The sequence below is a fragment of the Argiope bruennichi genome, chromosome 8, assembly GCF_947563725.1.
Source record: "Argiope bruennichi chromosome 8, qqArgBrue1.1, whole genome shotgun sequence".
Lineage (NCBI taxonomy): Eukaryota > Metazoa > Arthropoda > Arachnida > Araneae > Araneidae > Argiope > Argiope bruennichi.
The window spans coordinates 18,886,605-18,907,271 of NC_079158.1; the positions used below are offsets into that span (position 1 = coordinate 18,886,605).

A 20,667-nucleotide genomic window follows, 5' to 3' on the forward strand; every position below is an offset into this window, starting at 1 on the left:
CTCACTAAAAGAAGCAATTGTTTAATAGACTGAGCAATATGAGGTAGGGCTGCATCTTGCGTAAATATTGTTGAATTTAGGCAGATTCTTTCAAAAAAAGGATCACATAATTTTCTAGAATTTTACTGCAATTAGTACCTATTACAGAGCAGTAAACAAACCCTGTTGGTGTAAGATTTACAAAAAAAGAAGAAGAAAAAGACTAATAAAGTCAGCAGTCATATCACACCAAAACTGTAACAAATATGCAAGGGTTTTTCAGAAACAGTATGCGGGTTGGATGGGCTTCATTTCCTACAGTTCTGGATATTGACTTGTCCTGATTAAACGAAATGTGCTTCCTCAGTCCTCAAAATCTTTCGAATCCATGATTTATCGTCTACAATTTTGGAAAGAATGAAGATGGAAAAATCAATTCTTTGTTGTGGATCTCCTGTTTGCGCTTCAAAATTTTAATTTTATGCGAATAGTGTAAAATGTAACGCAAGACTTTTTGCATTTGGTCGTAGTATTAATAAAGTCCTTGCTACACTTCCAGCGCTTACATGTTGTTGATCCATTAATCCTGAATCAGTTGCTTTTTTAATTTCTTCCACATTTACTGATTCACGGTGCTTTTTCCTCTAGTTCCAGGGAGCAGCCTGAAATCTCATGTAATTTCAATTTTCTAATCATTTTCTTCAATCCATTCATAGACATTGGTTCCTTTTCTCAAATCTTTAAGACGACGATATTCTTTCAATGCAGTAGAATAACTGCTCTTCTTTTGGTAAAGATATTTTACTAACAGAGCATGCTCTATCTTCAGCAAAGTCATAACTATTGTTTTAAAGACTCGTTACTTTTATCAACAAAATGTTTTTAAAACTGAAGTGGTAGGCATTTTGGCATAAAAAAGAAAAGAAAAAAAAGTTTTAATAACTTACAACACTACCTATAGAAGAAGAAAAAAAATCCACTTTTTTTTTAACTCTGTTACTCATTTCTGTATACTCTAAATATAACAAATAGAAAGTTTTTTCTACATGCTTCAAATACTTTTTCTTCTATGGTCTTTCAAATACTTGCACTTTAATTGTAACCACCCTATATATGGGAAATCATAATATCATTTATTCAATGAACCACAAACTTATTTTAATATGATTTATTTCAGATTCAATAATTTGCCATGAAATAAAACAATATTTATTTCTAATTTCTTACATTGATAATAAGAAAAGTTGATATTTTGTTCAAATTAGACCATACATTCATTTTGTATAAGTCTTTGTAATCCATTGTGCACAACTTACAAAATTCTTTCATTAAATATTTCCAAAAAATCAAATAGATTTTGAAGATAACCATTCAATTACTTTTGAAAGATTTTTCTTTCTGAAATACACATGGATTATATTTTACTAATAATAGTTACACAGCTGATCAAATTCTACATACTAAAAATGGATATCTAAGAAAAGTTAACTTTTATAAATAAAATTCATATTTACATGCATAAATAAATATTGAAACTCGCTATGACAGATAGATGACTGCTATTGATACAATTCAGTGAGATTGTCATCAAGTAACATTACACATATAACAATGGATATATATAATTGGACACTGCATACATTATTTACAATGCACAATAAATTGTTTTATCACATGAAATCTGACATGACATGCACAATCACCACCAATCAGAAATGTACAAAAGTCTTAAAATACTCTTTATGCAGCTTTTTCAGCAACAAGTCTTGATTGCGGCAGAAAAATTATCACAGATGTTTAGTCAGTTCACAAACTTCTTAAGTGTCAAAACCCTTGGAAAAATTAATGAATGTCAAATAATAAATTTTAGGTTTACAAGCTAGTTCCAAATAAAGCACAAATTTTTATTTGAGATAGCAGCTGTATTGAGGCAGAATTCCAAACCAGATATTAATAATATACTGATATCTGTACTACTCCTATGAAATAGTATTTACATAAGTAATGCAAAACAATAAATAAAATCAAAATTTACCAACAATTTAATAATATACCAAAACAATACTTGACATTTAAGTAGCTAATTAAAGGGAATTGCATGTAATATGTTTCACTCATCAACAATTTGATCATTTTAATAGCTAAAATCATAGGATATTTATTTAAATTCACAATAAAAAATTGTTGCACTTATAATTATGTCTCTAATTTAAATTCATTCCCATTATAAATTCATAGTCATATAGTTAAGTCCATTCCCTTAATTGCATCAAGCAATTCAGAAGTTTGTATTTCTTAAATGCAACTTTAGAAAAAAAAACAAAAAAAACAATCAGCTGCACTTGAAAGTTATTTTCCAATCATATCGCATTAAATTGGCTATTGAATTATCACGCAAAACTGTTTTTATTCTGAAAAGCAAATGAAACATAATAATAATCAATAACACGCTGTAAGTTAAATACAAATGTACTTGGTTACCTGTCATGAAATCTTAATTTTCAGTGATAATTATGAATATTATTAGTACCTTTTGTTTTTCAAAACAAAAATATGGACAAAATTATGTTAAGAACATAACATTACATCATATATTAGAGTAGATCAAAAGTATTTTCATAAAAGGTTCCATGTTTTATAATCGACTTACTTAGCTCCTTTCATTTTAAGATTGGATAATGGGTGACATAGACATATTACACACTGATCATTATATAAACTATAAAAAAGTGCATATGAAGTCTAGAGAAGTTTCTGATAAACTGAAAAGCAAATCATCAAGCAAAAATTTAGAAAACTAAAAGGGGATTCCTCCCCCCCCCCCTCCAAAGGGATTGTTCAAATGGCAAAACTCATTATAGACTTAACTTTGTATTCTAATATTTCATTGTTTAGTACTAATAAATACCATAATAATATTTGATTACAGAAAAAGAAAATACTTTTGATATATCCAAACATATATTATATAAATGTTTTTAGTTAAAAAAAACTTTTAAAATCTTCTTACAAATCCAAAAATTATAAAAAGAAATGATTTTTTGTCAAAGAATCAATATAATAATTTTTACAAATCTTCATTAATATGGCAAACATTACTTTAAATAACAGGTCTTCAACAAATAATTAGCATGATTTCATACTGCCATTAAAACTATTAAAAATGTACTAGAAAGAAAATACAAAAATAATTAAAGAAATGAGAATATCCATCATTGATAGTACAAATTTCAGATGAAATAATCATATCATTTATTTTTTGTAAAATATTCAAAAATGACATACGTCAAGAGCAATAAACATTTCTCTAGGAAAATATTTAATTTCTTGATTCTGAATGCCTATGTCGCTTGTGTTTGCGTGTGTTTCCTTGTTTTAAACTCCTTTCTATGGCTCTTTTTTGATGTTTCAGTTGTGGGAAGAGGTCTAAAACAAAAGGAAGAAATAAATTAATATTATTAAAAAGAATTTATATAAGTAATAAAAAGTAGAATTATTTATTTTAAGTATTTTCTATTTTTTTAGTTCCATCCATTTTTATCAATATGAATTTTGAAACAAATTTTCTTAATATCAAATAGAACTACACACATGAAATATAATTGCATTTTTATTAATTAATTGATAATTAAGATCAGAAAATATTATCATAAAAATCATAGAGGTAAATAAAATTTCAAAACTTTATCACCTCAGGAGGTAAGTGTGAAATGAATTTCTATTCCATCTTTATAAATAAATAAGATTAAAAAAATGAAATTTAATTAAAAAGATGTAAAGAGAAGTCTTAATAAGTTATGTGTGTAAACAAACATAAATCATTATTTTGATCTTTAATATAATAAATTAAGAAATTTCATAATGATAATTAATGATGGCTCATCTCTGGCAACTAGCCAGTTCAATAGGTTTAACAATCACAAAAATTTTCAATTAAATATTTTGTATAAATTGGCCATAATGTTTTACACCAGTTCTCTGGGTTTAATAGTCACTAAATTTTTCCATTAAATATTTTGTGTAACTTGGCCTTAATATTTTCCACAGTAAAATATTTTTTAGCTCCACATTTTAATAGAGATATAACTCATACTGTTATAGAAGTCTTACAATGTTCTGCACACTAATTTTCAGTTAACTCCCCTAAAATTCAAACTTTAATTTAAAATAAAGGTGATAAAACTTCAAGTAATACAAAAACTTTTTAGCTGAAACCAAACATCTTTTTTTTTTTTTTTTTTTTTTTAAATATGAGTACACATAAGAGAATTGTTTACCATTAAAATCTTGTGTGTACTACAAAGTATTTTTTATAATTTATATAATATCACAAATTATTATTCTACATAAATAAATTACTCTGATTTATCATAAAGTTCAGATCTCAAATTTAATTTCAAAAGGATTTAAATGACATAAATAATAACACTTTATTTGGTTTCAGTCAATAAATACACTTCTGAAAAGAAAATATGAAGTCTAAATTTCATACAGTACTTCAATCCTATGATTCATATTCAGCAAAATATTCTAAACATTCCAACTTTTAAACAAAGAAAATGTTTCAATCTTCTGCGACCAAATCTGACCGAGTTATGATGTTTTGAATATTATTATTTTATGACAAGAAACTTCCAGGATGGCCATCATTTCTATTGTGTGGCTTTCTCTGGTATTTCCAGGTTTTATAATAAATTTCCCTACCTTTTTTAGGATATATCTAATATTTTCAGAATGAGTAGATTTATTTTCTTTATGATTTCATTGTGAAATTTTCATATACAGTTAAAAACATAATATTGTATAACTTTATAGCTGTATATGAAAATCTCTTCTACTCATTTAACTAAAATCAATGTAAAATAAAATAAAATACTAAGAAAACAAAATTAAAATGAAAAACCACTTTTACTTATTGGATCCCAGATAAGCTTCAATTATATAAACACTCCCTTTTTTTGCAAATATATTAATCAACATTAAAAGACGCATGTCCATCTAGGTGGATATTTAACCAGCCAGTCATATCTCAGAACTGTTTGTCAGATTTACTCACGAAAGATGCAGTACAAAAACACATGCACATTGGCAGAGTGCTTAAGAATAAAATTATTTGTTTACTTCCTGTGAGGTCTCCCCTAATCCATACTGTTTACCAGCACAAGAGCCAGAATTGAACCGTAATTCTACTAACAGAAAAAAACAATTCATTTAAGCACAAAATGAAAACACTGTATCAAAATAAGTGAGATTATTCAATGATAGGAAAACTGCATTAACTTTTAGACAACCATCTACAGCGAAAAAATCATTTGCATACTGGCAAAATGTTTAACCTGTATCATACAGAAAAAAGTGGAAAGTTGATTCTTATTATCAATATTTTTCCTTTATTACATAAAAAGAAAAAAAGTTTAGAGGTATAAAAAAGATAGCATGAATGAATTTTGCAAATCGGTTTCATATACTTTTTAAAAAATGTATAAGAAAAATGTTGTTTATCCTATCCTTCTTTTTAATTTTTTTCAGAAAAATATAGAAGAAATGTATACCTATAATATATAAAACAAATTCATTTCTTGGGCTTAATGTTATTTTTAAATTATGGAGCATTTTATTGAACATTTGGGAAATATTAAACAAAAGCAAAATAAATAAAAAATGTTAAAAGAAAATACTAGCTATCCACATCATCTGTAATGTCTGTCCATTAGAAAAATTTAATAAAAGATCCATAACATTTAAAAATAATGTGTGTGTTTTTTTCCTGGTGTTTAAAAATAAGAAAAAAAATGTTTTCAAAAAATATTAGCAATAACATCCAGGTATTTCATAATTCACCAAAAAGATATCGAGAAGTAGAAAAAATATTAATTTTGGCAAAATGTTTATTTAGTTACAACAAATTGTTTGAGAATTATAATAATGGGCCAACATTTTACATCCAGTTTAAAACAGCTTTGAATATTAATACACAAAATTTATACTTTCACTTTCATGACATGTGGTACAATGGACTTGATGTTCAAAGAAAGAAAAAGGGGAGGAAAGTTAATACATATAGCTTCCTTTTAAATTAAACAGAGCAATTAAAATTTAAATTGAAAACAGTAATGGTAGTTAGGTCTTAGTTAGGATGCATTTTCCCATAGAAAGCAAAAGCAAATTCATTTTAGCTAAATATGTCGATAACCTAAGATCCTAAAAAAAATTAAGGAAACGAAAAATTTTGGAGAAATTTTATATTATATTTATATACACACAATAAATTAGATATGATGGTGAATTTAACCAACTTTACAGTACATAAATTATTTTGGCTAATGCTTAAATCTAGCCTCAATCTTGACTCGCTCTGAAAACGATGAATTAAAGAATTATACCATCAAATTATTATTGCAATACTATAAATAATGCAAGAAAACGAAATGGAGGAGTAAATGTTTGAAGGAACTTCTCAAATAAGCACTGACGATATAACATAATTGAAATTTCAGTTTTTCAGAAATTTAAGTGCAAATCGCCCACTATCTAGTATTGATTATCAGTAAATTAGTGATTTTCCTTGGTTGCCAATGGTGTTTCATTCTACTAATGAAAAAATACCAGTGAATTGTTAAACTCGATAAGAATTACCGATATATAAAAAATTTCCAGTTTTAAAATTAATTCCCCTGGCGATTCCAGGCCGGTTCGCCAATCTGATTTCAATATTTTACACCAATTAGCAGTAGAGAAAATTCCAAGTACTAATTGGCATATTTTCTTCAAGACAATTAACAGAGTGATCTAAAATGGTGCATTTTTATAAATTAGTGACATTCAGATTTTCATAATTTTTTTGTCACAAAACAGTAGAACCTTTTTCTTTATAATTAGTCTCAAGAATATTTTATTAAATATGACTCATAGGACCCAGAATCTGCATAAAAAGTTAAAATTCTGTGATTCATCAGAACATTCATTGATTCAAACTATGTGAATATTAATTAACTTTTTACTTCTTTTAGATCATTTTCCTTATTAGATTTGTATGCTTATTATTAATGGTTCAGAAATTAACTATTGGCCCCTCAGTAGATATCCAGTATATGTCAAAGCAAGCTTGCCTTAAACATCACAGAATTATTCAATTAATGATATAGATATTTTAAAAGGTTGCAGTAGCTTTTATTTTGAATTTATTTATTTATTAAAAATATCATGTTCTATATTTATTTTATTTCAGGGAATACATACTAAAAATTGCACTTTTATAAATTTAGTTTGCAGCGAGTCAGCTTAATCTTTTAATATGAGCTATTGTCAGTGTGACAGTGACAAAAGCTAATTTTTTTTCATGGATATGTAATGTGCTTGTGCAAATTAAATATATATTTTTTATTTTGTGCAAAATTACTGTTAAAAAATATATTTATAATAATTTTTTTTAATTAAAAACTGGAAAAAAAAATTTGAATTTTAAATTTACGTAAAAATTCATTTATGTGTAGCAATATTTTCGGGAATAATTGCGAAATAGTAGTACTATTTATTTTAGCTTTTTATTAATTAAAATTTTATAACATTTTCATCCTTCAAATATACAAATACTAAGTTTGGTAGCTGTAGAGGTCAACCAGAGTAACCTGTAGAGTGACAACACACACACATATTCATTTTTATTATAAATAGTGATTATCCAGTACCTTTAGATTTTTGCAGGGCATTGCTTGCAGCGTCCATTTCAGCTTGCTGAATACTAAGGTAAGAGAAAAAACTTTTTAATTTGTTGTATTAGATTTAGAGAACAAATAAAAAAAAATCAAATTTTGGGTTCAACCAAATTATACAAGACCTTTCAACCTTTCCTCAAAAGACATTATTATTACTATGAAAACAACTCGTTCTTCCAATATTATATAAGTAAACTTGTTTACATTTCTATAATGAAATTTAAAGCAAACACTGAAACAAATTTATATTATATAATTGTTGAGTATAATTGCAATTCTATAATAAATGATTAAAAAATATCAAGTTTTCTAAAAGATAGATAATATCTAAAATTAATTTTAATTTGAAGTTTGTTTTGAAGCTCACAAGAAAGTTTATCTTAAAATTTCTTCTTTCCTTTCAACTTAAAAAAATTATTACTTGGCACCAGAATAGGAAAAACATTTTACAAATCAGGAAATTGCAAAAACATGCAAATGGCTTTTTTATAAATAAAATGTTACATTTATAAAATATTTTAATGATATGCAAAAGTATTTAAAAGTCATTTAATCATTAATAAATAATTTTAATGGTTAATTTATTTATTTAAAACAAAAAAATTGTTACCTGTGACCAGATCCTACAGCTAAACGATTGCCTTGGAAATAAACAGCAACAGTATAAACACGGGTATTAGTTGGTCCTTTGCATTCAATAACTCTTAAAAACAAATAATTTATATATATATATATATTGAATGATCAAATAATATATATTGTAACTTCTAAGTAAATACTTAAAAATGACTTAGAATAATTATTTTAAATGTAAAATACCAGTTCAGTTTAAAATAATACACATACTTATATGTTGGAATGTCCGGTTCTCCTCCATCCATAGATCTGAGAGTAAGGCAGCATTGCTGAAGTTTAGATTTGGGATCGTTCCAGTCTTGGTTCATGATAAAATCCTGAAGAGTTCAATACAAAATTCAGAAATAAAATTTAAATTTAAAAAAAGAAAAAAAATTTCAAATATTTGCTTGATTATAAATCAAGTAAAGAGTGAGTGCCAACAGCTGCCTTGATGAAATAATAAAAAACCAGCAGGATAAATTGGTAAAAATACAAAAAATTACTATTGGAAATCCAGAAGGCAAAGTTATACGTAGTATATTCCATTTGTCATGAGGTAATAAAAAAGAGAATTTTATCCCTTCCATCATTTCCTGGGAAGCGAAAGTAAATTCCGTTTGTCCTGAGGCAACAAGAAGACAAAATTTTATCCTTTTCATCATTTTTCATCTAATTTTATAGTCAAGAAACCAGAAAAGGGTGCAAGTGAATGCAGCTAAAGACAGTTTTCTGATAAACTGTCATAAGCAAGACAGAAAATTTTGACGAGATTGGAACCTCTAGTTTGAAATATCATCTAATATATAAAAATCTAGTGTCACGGTGTTTGTGTTCGAATTCCTCCGAAACGGCTCGACCGATTTTCATGAAATTTTTTATGTGCATTTGGTACGTATGAAAATAGGTCGTAAAGTATATTTCACAACACTAGGTAATTAGGGTGTTCCTATCCAGGTTCACCATACGATGAAGAGATCAATGCTTGCTTGAAATCATCGCCACTGTGGCGTAATGCTGAAAAAGTCCAGCTAATCTATCTAATATATAAAAATCTCATGTCACGGTGTTTGTGTTCGAACTCCTCCGAAACGGCTCGACCGATTTCCAAGAAATTTTTTATGTGTATTTGGTAGGTATGAGAATAGGTCATAAAGTATATTTCATAACACTAGGTAATTAGGGTGTGTGACTGTTGTTGGTTAATTTTCCTGAGTCCTGGTGTGCATGAGTTGCCAGTTGAAAAGAAAAATTAAAATAAGTGATAGGGCTTCCATCACTCCAGTTGTTTGCATTGAACTTCCTTTTCAAATTATAAATATAAATTTGATGGCCCAATTGACCTTCAATTGGTCATGGACATATGTATATTCTGAACCTAATTTACCAAATGTTGAAGTGGCCTGAAGTAATATATCATCTGTCACTTACCACAAATGAACATGTGGTAAAATTTTGCATATATTTTCTCGAACTAATATTCCAAGCATCTACTGACCAAAGAACCAATTTAAAATCCTCTCTGACCCAAAAATTTGTTTGGAGAATTGGGTGAAGTTCCAAATTAACTTGTTCTGGCCATCCAGACTGGACTTGATGGAAAGTGGAATTCAGTGTTGATGATAAAAATGCAATTAAACACTGCTAGAAATCAAAATGCCTTATATAGATGCAGTCTCACATTTAACATGATTTATTTAATGGACTGTTGTAATGTTATTTCACTAATGAACTTCTATGATATTAGAGAATGTATAAGTATTTATAATATCAGTGAATTATAACTTTAGTGAATTCTTTTTGTTTGTATATATTTTTTGGTTTTCCAAATATATTTGCTGTATATTCATGTGATTTATATATTTAAGGAAAATGGTTACATTTATGATGTTCAGTAACATAACCATTTATAAAACATTATAAATGTATGAGCTATGAGTTTTAGTACATAATTTGAGTAATAATATATATTATCTTTGACATCAATATAATATTTCAAGATAATTCTTTCAAATATAATGACAATATTTGGATAACTCAAAGAATACTTGTTTTCTAATGTTTTATGTGAGAAGTAGAAGGTAACAGAAGTTTATCTTACTCATATTTTGTTTTATTTGCCTTATTGTCTGCTTACATGCTGAAAATTAATGTGTTCTTTTATTTCATATTCTGATGAATAATTGTTAATCTGGTATTATATATACCAGATTAGGTATGCATCCTCAATGTTGGATTTGAAATTTGATGATATTCCAATTCCAGGTGGGGTGTATAGTATTCTGATCAATTTCCCACATTTTAAGAGTTGGCCCTGCAATCTCTGATTGGTAGGAAATTAGTTAATTGTAGAGAGTAAAAGGACTGAAAGAGTACCTGCGAAAGCTAATAGAACGGGCATTAATTGCATGGAGGCAATTTGATGAAAAAGATTAAAATATTTTAACTGGAGAAGAGAATACCATTTTGGAAGGTCAGTGAGGCACTTAAAATGATGTCTGTATGATTTATTTTACTTGTTAACAGCAATGTGTAATATCTCCTATACCATCCTAATTCCTGTCATGCTTATATATATATTGTGCCAGCATGTTAAATTTCTACAACAAATTTGTATTGTAAATACCAAAGCATTGCCTAGAATCACAAACTTCATAAATATTAGGCAACAAATTAAACATGATCAAACTATTTCTTTTTATTTCAATTTATTCTTTGTATTCACTTTTTATTTTTCAGAAAAATTTCAAATTGCATTTTTGCACATTCTGAACAGGCTGTGAAAATTTGCGTTTTGGAATAAAGGAGCAAATTAGCTGTTTACTTTTTGCATAATATTGCACTGATTTTCAATAAGCATGGGTTTAAACAAGATACAGTATCTGAAATAGTTAAGTTTTTTGGCATACATTCACAATGCATATATATATAATCTGCACAAATATAAAACACTCAGCTTAAAAGTTTCTTTGTTCAGTTTGGGTAACTCCACCAGTATTTATATATATACATTATATATATACATTCAGTCCTGGAAAGTGGACTGATTTATGCACAATACAAAAGGATGAGATCTGTGAATGATGGTGTTTAATTTTTAGAGTTATGGAGATGATCTTTTATACTTGGAATGTTTAAAAATATGGGCATTTTTTTAAATGAAAAAAAAAAACCAAGAAATTTAAAATTCCCTGTACTTTCCTGGTTTTTAAGAAAAATTATAAAATTCTCTGCATTTTCCCTGTTTTATAGATAATTTTTAAATTCCTCGTGTTTTCCTGGTACCATCGCAACTCTGACTCAACCAGTTTACACAGCCCCTCACAGATTCTATAGTTTCTTTCCAGGCATTTAAGATACACACTGGTTTCCTATAAGTTTTTAAACCAGCCAGTACAGTGTTGAACTGCAGTGCCTTTAAACATGTAATAATTATCATCACCCACTTAACTGCATAGATATAAAAGTTGAATCCAATTATTAAAATATGTTTAGTGTTTACACAAGACAGATATGTCCTGATTCTTCTTGCCGATTCTGAATCATATTTGTCCCATCTACATTGCCAAACTTAAACAAGGTCTTTGGTGATTTTAAATTTTATGCAAGAATAAGGTGTTTTTATTTCTGTATGTTCCAATGTGGCCTCTTTCACATGGTGGAACTACAATGCTGTTTCAACCACATCTGTAAGTTTGTTGTCATGAATATCAACTAACGCATAAGAGATTCTAATATTCCCAGTGAATCAGCTAATCATCAAATCAGCTATTACATAAATCTAATCGTATTCATTACAACATATTATGCAAAGACTAAAAAGGAATACACAAAATATATAGTAATTTTCCTAAAAGTTCTCTGTTTCTCTTGAAAAAAAAATGGATAACTTTTTAAAAGACTGGCACATATGAATATGCATAAGTTCATAACTTATAACAATCTTATTAAATTTATTTTATAAAGCTTCAATATTTTTTACTTTTTTATGTACAAGGATAAAGAATTATAACATTCAAAAAATTTTAATTCAAGATTTAGATGCATTCCCATGTTTCAGCTTTCCCAAGTTCGAAAAAACATTTTTGGAATTATGTCTGTACGCTGCTCAGAACACGATAATTTGAAAACTCTCTGAGCTAGCTCAATAAATTTTAATATAAAGTCTTTACAACACATTTTTAGATTTCTATCAAATTTGCTGGGAAAAAGGTATCCTAAATACATATTTGATATTTTGGTACTTAAGTATTAACTGCATATCAATGACTATACGATTAAAAAAAGAAATGGTAGGAAATCACTAATAACTAGGCTGTAGATGCAGTAAAAATATAAGATACACATTATAGAGTGGTTTCATAACCAATGTTCACCAATGTCACGCAATTAATACATAAGTACCAGCTTTCTTTACTATACTATAAAGCACCCATCTCGCATGTTCAAAATAAAAATCAGAGTATTTATGGGCCTTGCAAAGATTTGAGTGACACGAGTGAAGGGAGGAGTAACATCTTTATTGGTGAATATCCAAAAAAGTTTCGTGGAGACCAATCTCACTGACTTAATCTAGAAAGCCATCAAAAGTTCACAATTAATATATAATTCAGTTCTCGACAGAGTCATTTTTAAGAACAAAACATCTTGTCACAGGAATATTTATAATATGAATGCTCATTACGATTACATTACTTATATTTATATTTGTTCTCTATTTTGCCTCTTTTCAAATAATGCAACATATAACAGGGAAATGTATGGTCTACAAGTATACCATAATTATAATCCATTTCGATAGTACATATGAATTTCATACAAAAAAAAAATTTATATCAATAAAACTGCAATGCTATTTAAATTACAGCTTCTTATGCAATACTTGAGTTTAAGCCTGGTAAATAATATTGTTAAAATTAATCTTTGAAGAATCGTTCCAATAAGCATTAAAAAACTTTTACTGCACCATTGCATATTATTTAGGATGAATGTTATTGTATTCAATTTTCGAGAACAAAATTTAGTTGATTCCAGTCTATGGCCATTTTGAAATATTTGACATAAAGTTGTCCTCAAATACTCTCTAAAAATGAAATATTTTTTTATATAAAATGGTAATACCAAGTTATAAGCAAAATAAAATCCTTCAATATTTAATTCTAATATTTTAAGTAAAGCAAACTTATTCAATAAAGTTGCATACCTGTAATCGAGGAAAGAAACAAACTTCACAAAACTTTCTGCAATAGCCCAAATCTTTATCAACATAAAGAGCTCCAAGGAAAGCTATAAATAGGGCAAAGCAACAAAGAATTATATTTAATGAGATGGGGGGGGGAATAATTTTTAAGTTTCCTTTCTTTCGAATGCTTGATAATTAATAAAAACCACAAAAACTAAAACTATAATGTACCTTCTAGCAAATCAGCTTTATCTTTGGGCTTTAGTTCAACTTTGAAGTAAGGATAAATAGCATATTGCACCATACCTAAATCTCCACACACAACAGCTTGAGTACGATTGTTCACAAGAGAACTTCTGAGCAACTGAAAATATTTGAAATATAAATAGATAACTTGGTTTTGATTCAATGCCGGAATTATATATTCAGATTATATTTCAATTATGAAAATTTTAATATATAGCATTACTAATGTAGGTAAAATAAAGTTTGAGAGAAAAAAAATATGACTGTGATTTTCTTTTTAACATTGGTTATAAAGTCAGTAATATATATATCTTTACTTAATATTTGAAAGATTAGAATATATTAAATCTTTATAATGAAATTAAAAATCTAAGTAATTAAGTAATACTTCTTTCTTTTATACAAATAAACAATTATATGTACGACCATTACATAAACATCTATCCTTAATTAAAGAAGTGCCCTATATCTTTTCTTTCCATATGGGAGGAGAGATCACTCTTTGAAAGATGCTTAGACTATTTAGAGGAACACAAGCTCCAAATAATTCTTTTTTTTATCTATCTAGACATCAGATGTTAGATAAAAAGCATTACTAGAGATATTACTTGTGCCCATCCTTAGAAACCAAAAAATCATTGTATATCTTATTTTGTTCAATAATTAAATATTTAATAGATCCTTTAACTATACCCTCCAATACATTCAGTATTTAAAGCATTTTAAACTAAATGACAGTATTTTGATTTTATAAAAAATACAATTAGAGAATATAATCGGTGGGGGAAAAAAAGACCAGATTAAGATACCAAATTAAAACAGTATCACAAAATATTATTTTTTAATACAATATTTACCAAAAGAATTGAAATAAAAATATTCAATATTCAAATAGTACCTTTCTAATGAAAAGTAATCGGCGTAATATTTCACTGAATATATAGTAGAATTTTACAACATTGTATTATGGTAGTATATATATATATATTTAAAAACAATTTTAATTTTTTTTTCATTTCATTAAGTTTTATCTTTTATTCATCTTAACTTTTTCCATGTTTATAAAGATGGAAATTTGTAATCAATTTTTCATTTTTTTTCTTGCGTCTTAAAAAAATTTTGAAATTTTTTATACTTGTGTGTTCTCTATGACAATACATTATTTCAATATTTTTTAGAATTTTATTGTGAAGTAATCAGTTTTTTATTTAAATAAGGAAATGTAAATTAAAAGCATAAACAATAAAAAATAATTAAAATGAAGATAATTCCTCCTTTTTAAAACAAATAAAAATGTTTCTTTAAAAACTATATTTATCTTTTGGTGTTATACTTATGAAATGCTGAATAGTTATTCACTTCTCCAAACTGTTACACAAGTCTCAATAATGTAAATGCTTACGGAAAGATGTCCCTCATGATGCTGTGGAAAGAATTTGTACAGATATTCTGAAGCTACTAACTGAAGTACTGTATCACCTAAGAATTCAAGACGCTGATTTGAACCTCTGGAAAAAAAATTCATCAAATAAGTCAATTTACAAACAGGAATAAAGTAAATAAAAAAGAAAGAAAAAAACTGAAAAGTTTCTGAGAAAAGAAAGGAAGTAAATCTGCTAAAAAAAAAGTAATTTATACATTTTCTTAATGCAAAGTATTATTTTTCTTTTGATGATATTTAAATATTTGTGAATATTCGAATTAATTCATTCAAAAAATTTAATTATTAACTTAGATTAATTAAAATAATCATACAATTTAAATGTTAAAATTTAAAAAATGCAAAATTACAATTTGCTGCCTAACTAATTGAATTGCAGAAGCATTCATTCAAAACACAACCTCTAAAAATTTTAACACCGGCCACTCTCCAGCAAGCTTAATCTATCTGATTAAGCTCAATCTAATAATCAGAAAATTAACAGAAAATATAATTATGTAAACAAACAAGTTACTGTTAATTAAATCATAAAGGGACAGTAACTCCCAACGATTTACAACAAATATGAAAACAGTATGCACTGCATGAAGCTTACAAATATATATATATATATATATATATATATATATATATATATATATATATAAAAGCATTATACTTTTATGATATGCTAAATTGAGAATTAAGAGATATTACAAATATAACAGATACAATCACTATGATGTATGAAGAGAATTTAGAAACATAAAAACTAGAATCGATGGGAACATATCAATTGATAAAGAATTTAAAATATCTTTTATATTAAATTGTTCAAAATTATCTTTATAATAATACAAATTTTTAAAGAATTACTCATGAAACAAGAGATTTTTTTCAAGAATTACTCTTCAAACAAGAGAAGCTTCATAAACGATAAAATGAATTAATGTTAAATTAAATTCTACTTACAGGGTAAGGTTATTGTAACCCAAGCTGCGATGTGTCAAAGCTCTGGCTAGAAGGCGAATGTGTGTAAATTCTATACCAATTTGTTCTTCAAATTTGTGTAGTTTCTAAAAATAATTGAAAAATAGGATTAATTTAACACTAAAATAATAAATTACAAAAAGTTACTCTACTTAACATCTAATTTATATATATATATAAAGAATTTTAAACAAACAATATGGAAGAATTTAAATGTTAAATGTTTTTCATTTTATTATAACTAAAATTTCATTTTGAACCTTCAACTATGTATTTGAAGTATTAATGATTATGAAAATAGATTTAATTAAATTCTTCAATGTTTTGAGAAAATGCAACTTGTAACTTTTCATGAATGTAAAAGAAAATACATTCTTGATTCAAGAACATTTTGACTGACATTTTAGAAGTTCTTAGGTTATACAAAGAAAAAACGAGGAAGCATATTCTAAAAATCAAAAGATAAAAGGTATTTCTACCAATATCCTTGAATAACAATCATAGACTTGTATGTATTTACTTGGAGCAAAGGAACAGATTCAATCCATTTTCGATCTCCATCAGGTTCTTGTTCCTAAAAATCAAAATGCATAGTCATGAAAGAAATAATATAATAAAATGAATTATTTAGATAAAATATATAAATACTGCTATAAGTTAATACATAATTTTTATAAAGAGCAAAAGTCAAGGTATTAAATTCATATATTTTATTTAAAAAATAAAACTATCTCTAGTAGAAACAAACTATTTTAAGTAGACTATAAATATAGAAAGTCTACATCTAATGGTGGCTTAATGACTAAAATTATTAAATACTTACCTTTTAGAGATGTCTGCCATTAAAGAGAGAAACAAACTTTAAACATTATCATTAATTTTTCTTATCAACTATGCCTTTTAATTTATCTGACTAATGATTGCTAGATTTCTTAAATTATTAAACATGTGCCTTTCAAAAAGGTATGTTACTAAAGATATAGCAAAGATAATATAAAATATATTTCTTTGTTGAGAAATGTATGACTTGGTGTCCTTTCTCTATAAATAAATTAACAATGGAGAAGTTTGTATTCTCTAATAAGAGTAAAAATGAAACTTAGAACGTTTGTTGGCACTATCCAGAGTAAACTGGTGAACTAGGAGTTATTAAATTTAGCACAGGCATATTCTGAATGCTCGCCTTTTTTACCAATAATTTTCAAAAGAATTGTCACAACAAACATATCTACCTGAAGGGGATGCAATGGATAATTCTTCCAGACTTCCTGTAGTTCTGGCTCAGGAAACAAAGTTTTAGAAAAGACTTTATCAGCAACTTCTATTCCACCATCTAGGAACAATGCACCTGAAATAAACAGAAAAAGGTATGCTTCTGAATGTTCCCTAATTTTTTTTTTTTTTTTTTTGTAATTTCACCACTTTCTAAGGAAATTTAAGTTACCTCATCGATAAAAAAACAAAAATACATTCTTAGAATTTTATAATTTTTACTACAATAAACTGGATTACTTCTGTACCTCCCCACATCTATTCCATACAAAAGATTGAATTAGTATCTTCTGACACTATTTGGAAACTTTTGAAGAATATAAATTCTTTTATACCTCAGCAATGTCATAAGAATTACACAAACAATAATCAGAATAATTAAATGCTAACTCTTTAAAAAGATTGTCATCATGGTTAAAGGAAATCATTTGCCAGAGACTATTATTAATGTTGAACGATAAAATTTTGAAGCTCATCATGAAATATACAGATACATTCATTAATTACTTTAGAATACAAATTTCATTAAATTTGCTAAAAATAATAATAAAAATCTTACGATTGAATCTTATCGAAATATCGATTGAATCTTACATTGCACAATTTTAAATTAGTATCCCTAAAATTTGATTTGCAACTACTTTTGAAAATAAGTTATTTAATAAAAAAAAATTATTTCTATATAATGAAACATTTTCCTATAACAAGACATTATATAAAATTGCTTTACTTTGGAAATGTTTTAAAAATTAATAAGGTTTTTCAATAATTAATTGTAATTTAACATTTCAGTTAGATTTATTTTTAAAATTATTTTTCTTACTTTCCTTACACTCATTTATATAAAATTATTAACTACTGAGGAAAATTTTAAAAGTTTGCAGTATAGTTTAAAATACACTAGCGCTTTCTTATTTATTTCCCACCTCTCCCATGTAGTCTAATTATACTGTATTCAACAGTAAAAATGAAAAACATATCACCAAAATTTGTTGTTTAGAATATCATTAGATTATATACATTATATTAATAAAAAAATATACTCTTTTTCTAATAAAATAAATCAAATGGACAATTCAACATAACACAGACAAAATTTAGAATTGTATGCAATTTTTAAACAAATCTACTATTTCAAGCAATTCATTTTATGCAAAACAATGAAAAATAAATTGAAACATCTGGAAAATATTCCAGATGCATAAAAATATTCTTATTTTACCCATCAATGCTTCAAAGCAATTTGCCATTGCATGTCTTAATTCCAAATCATGACATAAATCTGAGCCATGAGCATACAGCATAAACTTTTCCAAATGAAGTTTCTATTGAAAGAAAAATATATGATGTGTAATTAGACATTCCTTCAAATTATATTTCTTTTTAGATGTTGAAAAAGTTATAGCTCACTTTGGACAATACAGCTAAATGCTGATTTTGAACAATAGCTGCTCTGTAAGTTGCCAAACCACCTTCTTCAAGGTCAGGGAACATATAAAAGAGATGTATACTTGACAGAAATTCAACTACTGCATCACCCAAAAACTCAAGTCTTTCATTGTGGTTGATGCTAGATGTTGCTTCCTGTTGGCTTCCAAATCTTGACATGATATTGATAAGAGTATTGATACCTATTAATTTGAAAATTTCCCCATAAAGATCAATTTAGATGAAACTGGATTTTTAAACACATTTCATTAAAATTAAATTTAAAAAAAAAAAAACTTTTTTTTTTTTTTTTTTTTGAAAAAAAATTCACAATTACTAATATTTTAGGCAAGTAAGAGAAATATTTTCAATGTTGATTTAAATTAATCTGATTATTTTTATAATTATTAATGCCAGGTTTACTAAATGCAAGTATTAGTTTTGCAATAAATATTTATTATTAATATATGTTCATAAAAAAGAAATGTAACTGCATGATCAATTTGAAAAGCAATTTCATGAAAAAGTTACGGTTAATTCATTTAAAAATGTATGGCTGAATCATCTGAGTTTTTAGAATCATAACATTTTATAAATAAAATGTGTGAAATTAATATATTATTATAATGCAAAGATGTGACCTGTCAATAGAAAAAAACCATAAAAAGGATATAACTTCAGAGCATTGTCATGGATTGCTAACTGAATATTCATTTAATTTGAAACATTATACCCAGGTGAGTTATGTTAATGTCAGGTGAAAGACTTTGTAAGAAGCAAATCAGTGAGTATAATGCAGTATAAGATGAAGCATGTACAACTATATTAACATGCATAAAGTTAAAATGCAATTAATTAAAATAATTTAAAAATTGTTTTTATATTTTGTAAAACTAAAAAAAAATAATTGATGGGCATTTTTTAATAACTTTTTTATAGTTGAAAAGTAGTATCTTATGCATAAAAGAGTAATGCTAGTTTTTTTTTTTTTTTAAATTGAACAGTACTTTAAAGCTACCAAGAATTTAAAAATTAATGTGATATTCAAATGAAGAAAGTAAGGAGAATTAATTTTCTAATTATTTCCAAGGCATATGATTCAGAAAACCATGGACACTAGTATAAGAGAATTTTAATTTCATCATTAAGGGTAAAAAAAATACATGCCCCTTTTGCGAGTGTTCATATAATGAATTCTTCTGTCTCCATACTGAGGTTGTCGCAGTCCACAGTTGGTTAAGGAGTTCCGTGCATGATCTGGATTGGTACCAAAATTTTCTCTGTATGATGGATGTGTAAGAGCAAGCTGAAAAAAAATATACTTTTACAAACAATAATACTTTAAGAAGACAGAAGAAACAAAATGTAAATTTAAAAATACTATTAATATATATAAACAGCTAATGGTGAATTGCTCTCATTTTATAATATAAGATAGTTTTTAATATATGTGATTTTTAAGTGTAATAGATAATCAAAAATTGATTAGTTGTTCTGATTTGGCTAGGGAAATCAAAAGAATGTCTCAGCTTAAAAGACAATGTAAAAAAAAAAAAAGTAAACAGAAAAAAAATCCTCTTAACACTGGCAATTATAATTTATGATTAACAACTAAATTTAGACAATGAAATTAAGCTATGCATGTGTGGATATTCATAAGAAAAGCAAGGCATTTACATTTTTAGAAACTGATTTTGATCCTTTCAGTTATATATAATCATTTCCTTACTATGTAAATTTTATTTTGCTCAAATGAGTTTCAAAAGGGAAACAGCAGTAAAATACAAATTTTGCAAACTATTAAATTTATTTGGAAAAGA

General features: G+C 26.5%; 1 protein-coding gene across 6 annotated transcripts in view; it reads right to left on the reverse strand.

The window, feature by feature from the left end:
* Positions 1 to 1,158: 1,158 nt before the first annotated feature.
* Positions 1,159 to 20,667, reverse strand: part of LOC129980522 (ribonuclease 3-like) — a 60,113-nt gene continuing 40,604 nt past the window's right edge. For 3 of the 6 annotated variants that reach the window (XM_056090862.1, XM_056090861.1, XM_056090857.1), the window contains 13 exons: positions 20,015 to 20,153; positions 18,830 to 19,050; positions 18,642 to 18,744; positions 17,380 to 17,495; positions 16,668 to 16,721; positions 16,130 to 16,233; positions 15,140 to 15,245; positions 13,723 to 13,855; positions 13,513 to 13,595; positions 8,541 to 8,647; positions 8,305 to 8,397; positions 7,668 to 7,720; positions 3,195 to 3,405 (listed from right to left, as the gene is read on the reverse strand). In XM_056090862.1, coding sequence (XP_055946837.1) covers positions 3,299 to 3,405; positions 7,668 to 7,720; positions 8,305 to 8,397; positions 8,541 to 8,647; positions 13,513 to 13,595; positions 13,723 to 13,855; positions 15,140 to 15,245; positions 16,130 to 16,233; positions 16,668 to 16,721; positions 17,380 to 17,495; positions 18,642 to 18,744; positions 18,830 to 19,050; positions 20,015 to 20,153 — 1,419 coding nt within the window. In that variant the 3' untranslated portion in view covers positions 3,195 to 3,298. Of the gene's footprint in view, positions 1,812 to 3,194; positions 3,406 to 5,100; positions 5,169 to 7,667; positions 7,721 to 8,304; positions 8,398 to 8,540; positions 8,648 to 13,512; positions 13,596 to 13,722; positions 13,856 to 15,139; positions 15,246 to 16,129; positions 16,234 to 16,667; positions 16,722 to 17,379; positions 17,496 to 18,641; positions 18,745 to 18,829; positions 19,051 to 20,014; positions 20,154 to 20,667 lie in introns of those variants that run through there. The other 3 variants (XM_056090858.1, XM_056090860.1, XM_056090859.1) reach the window with 3 other exon arrangements.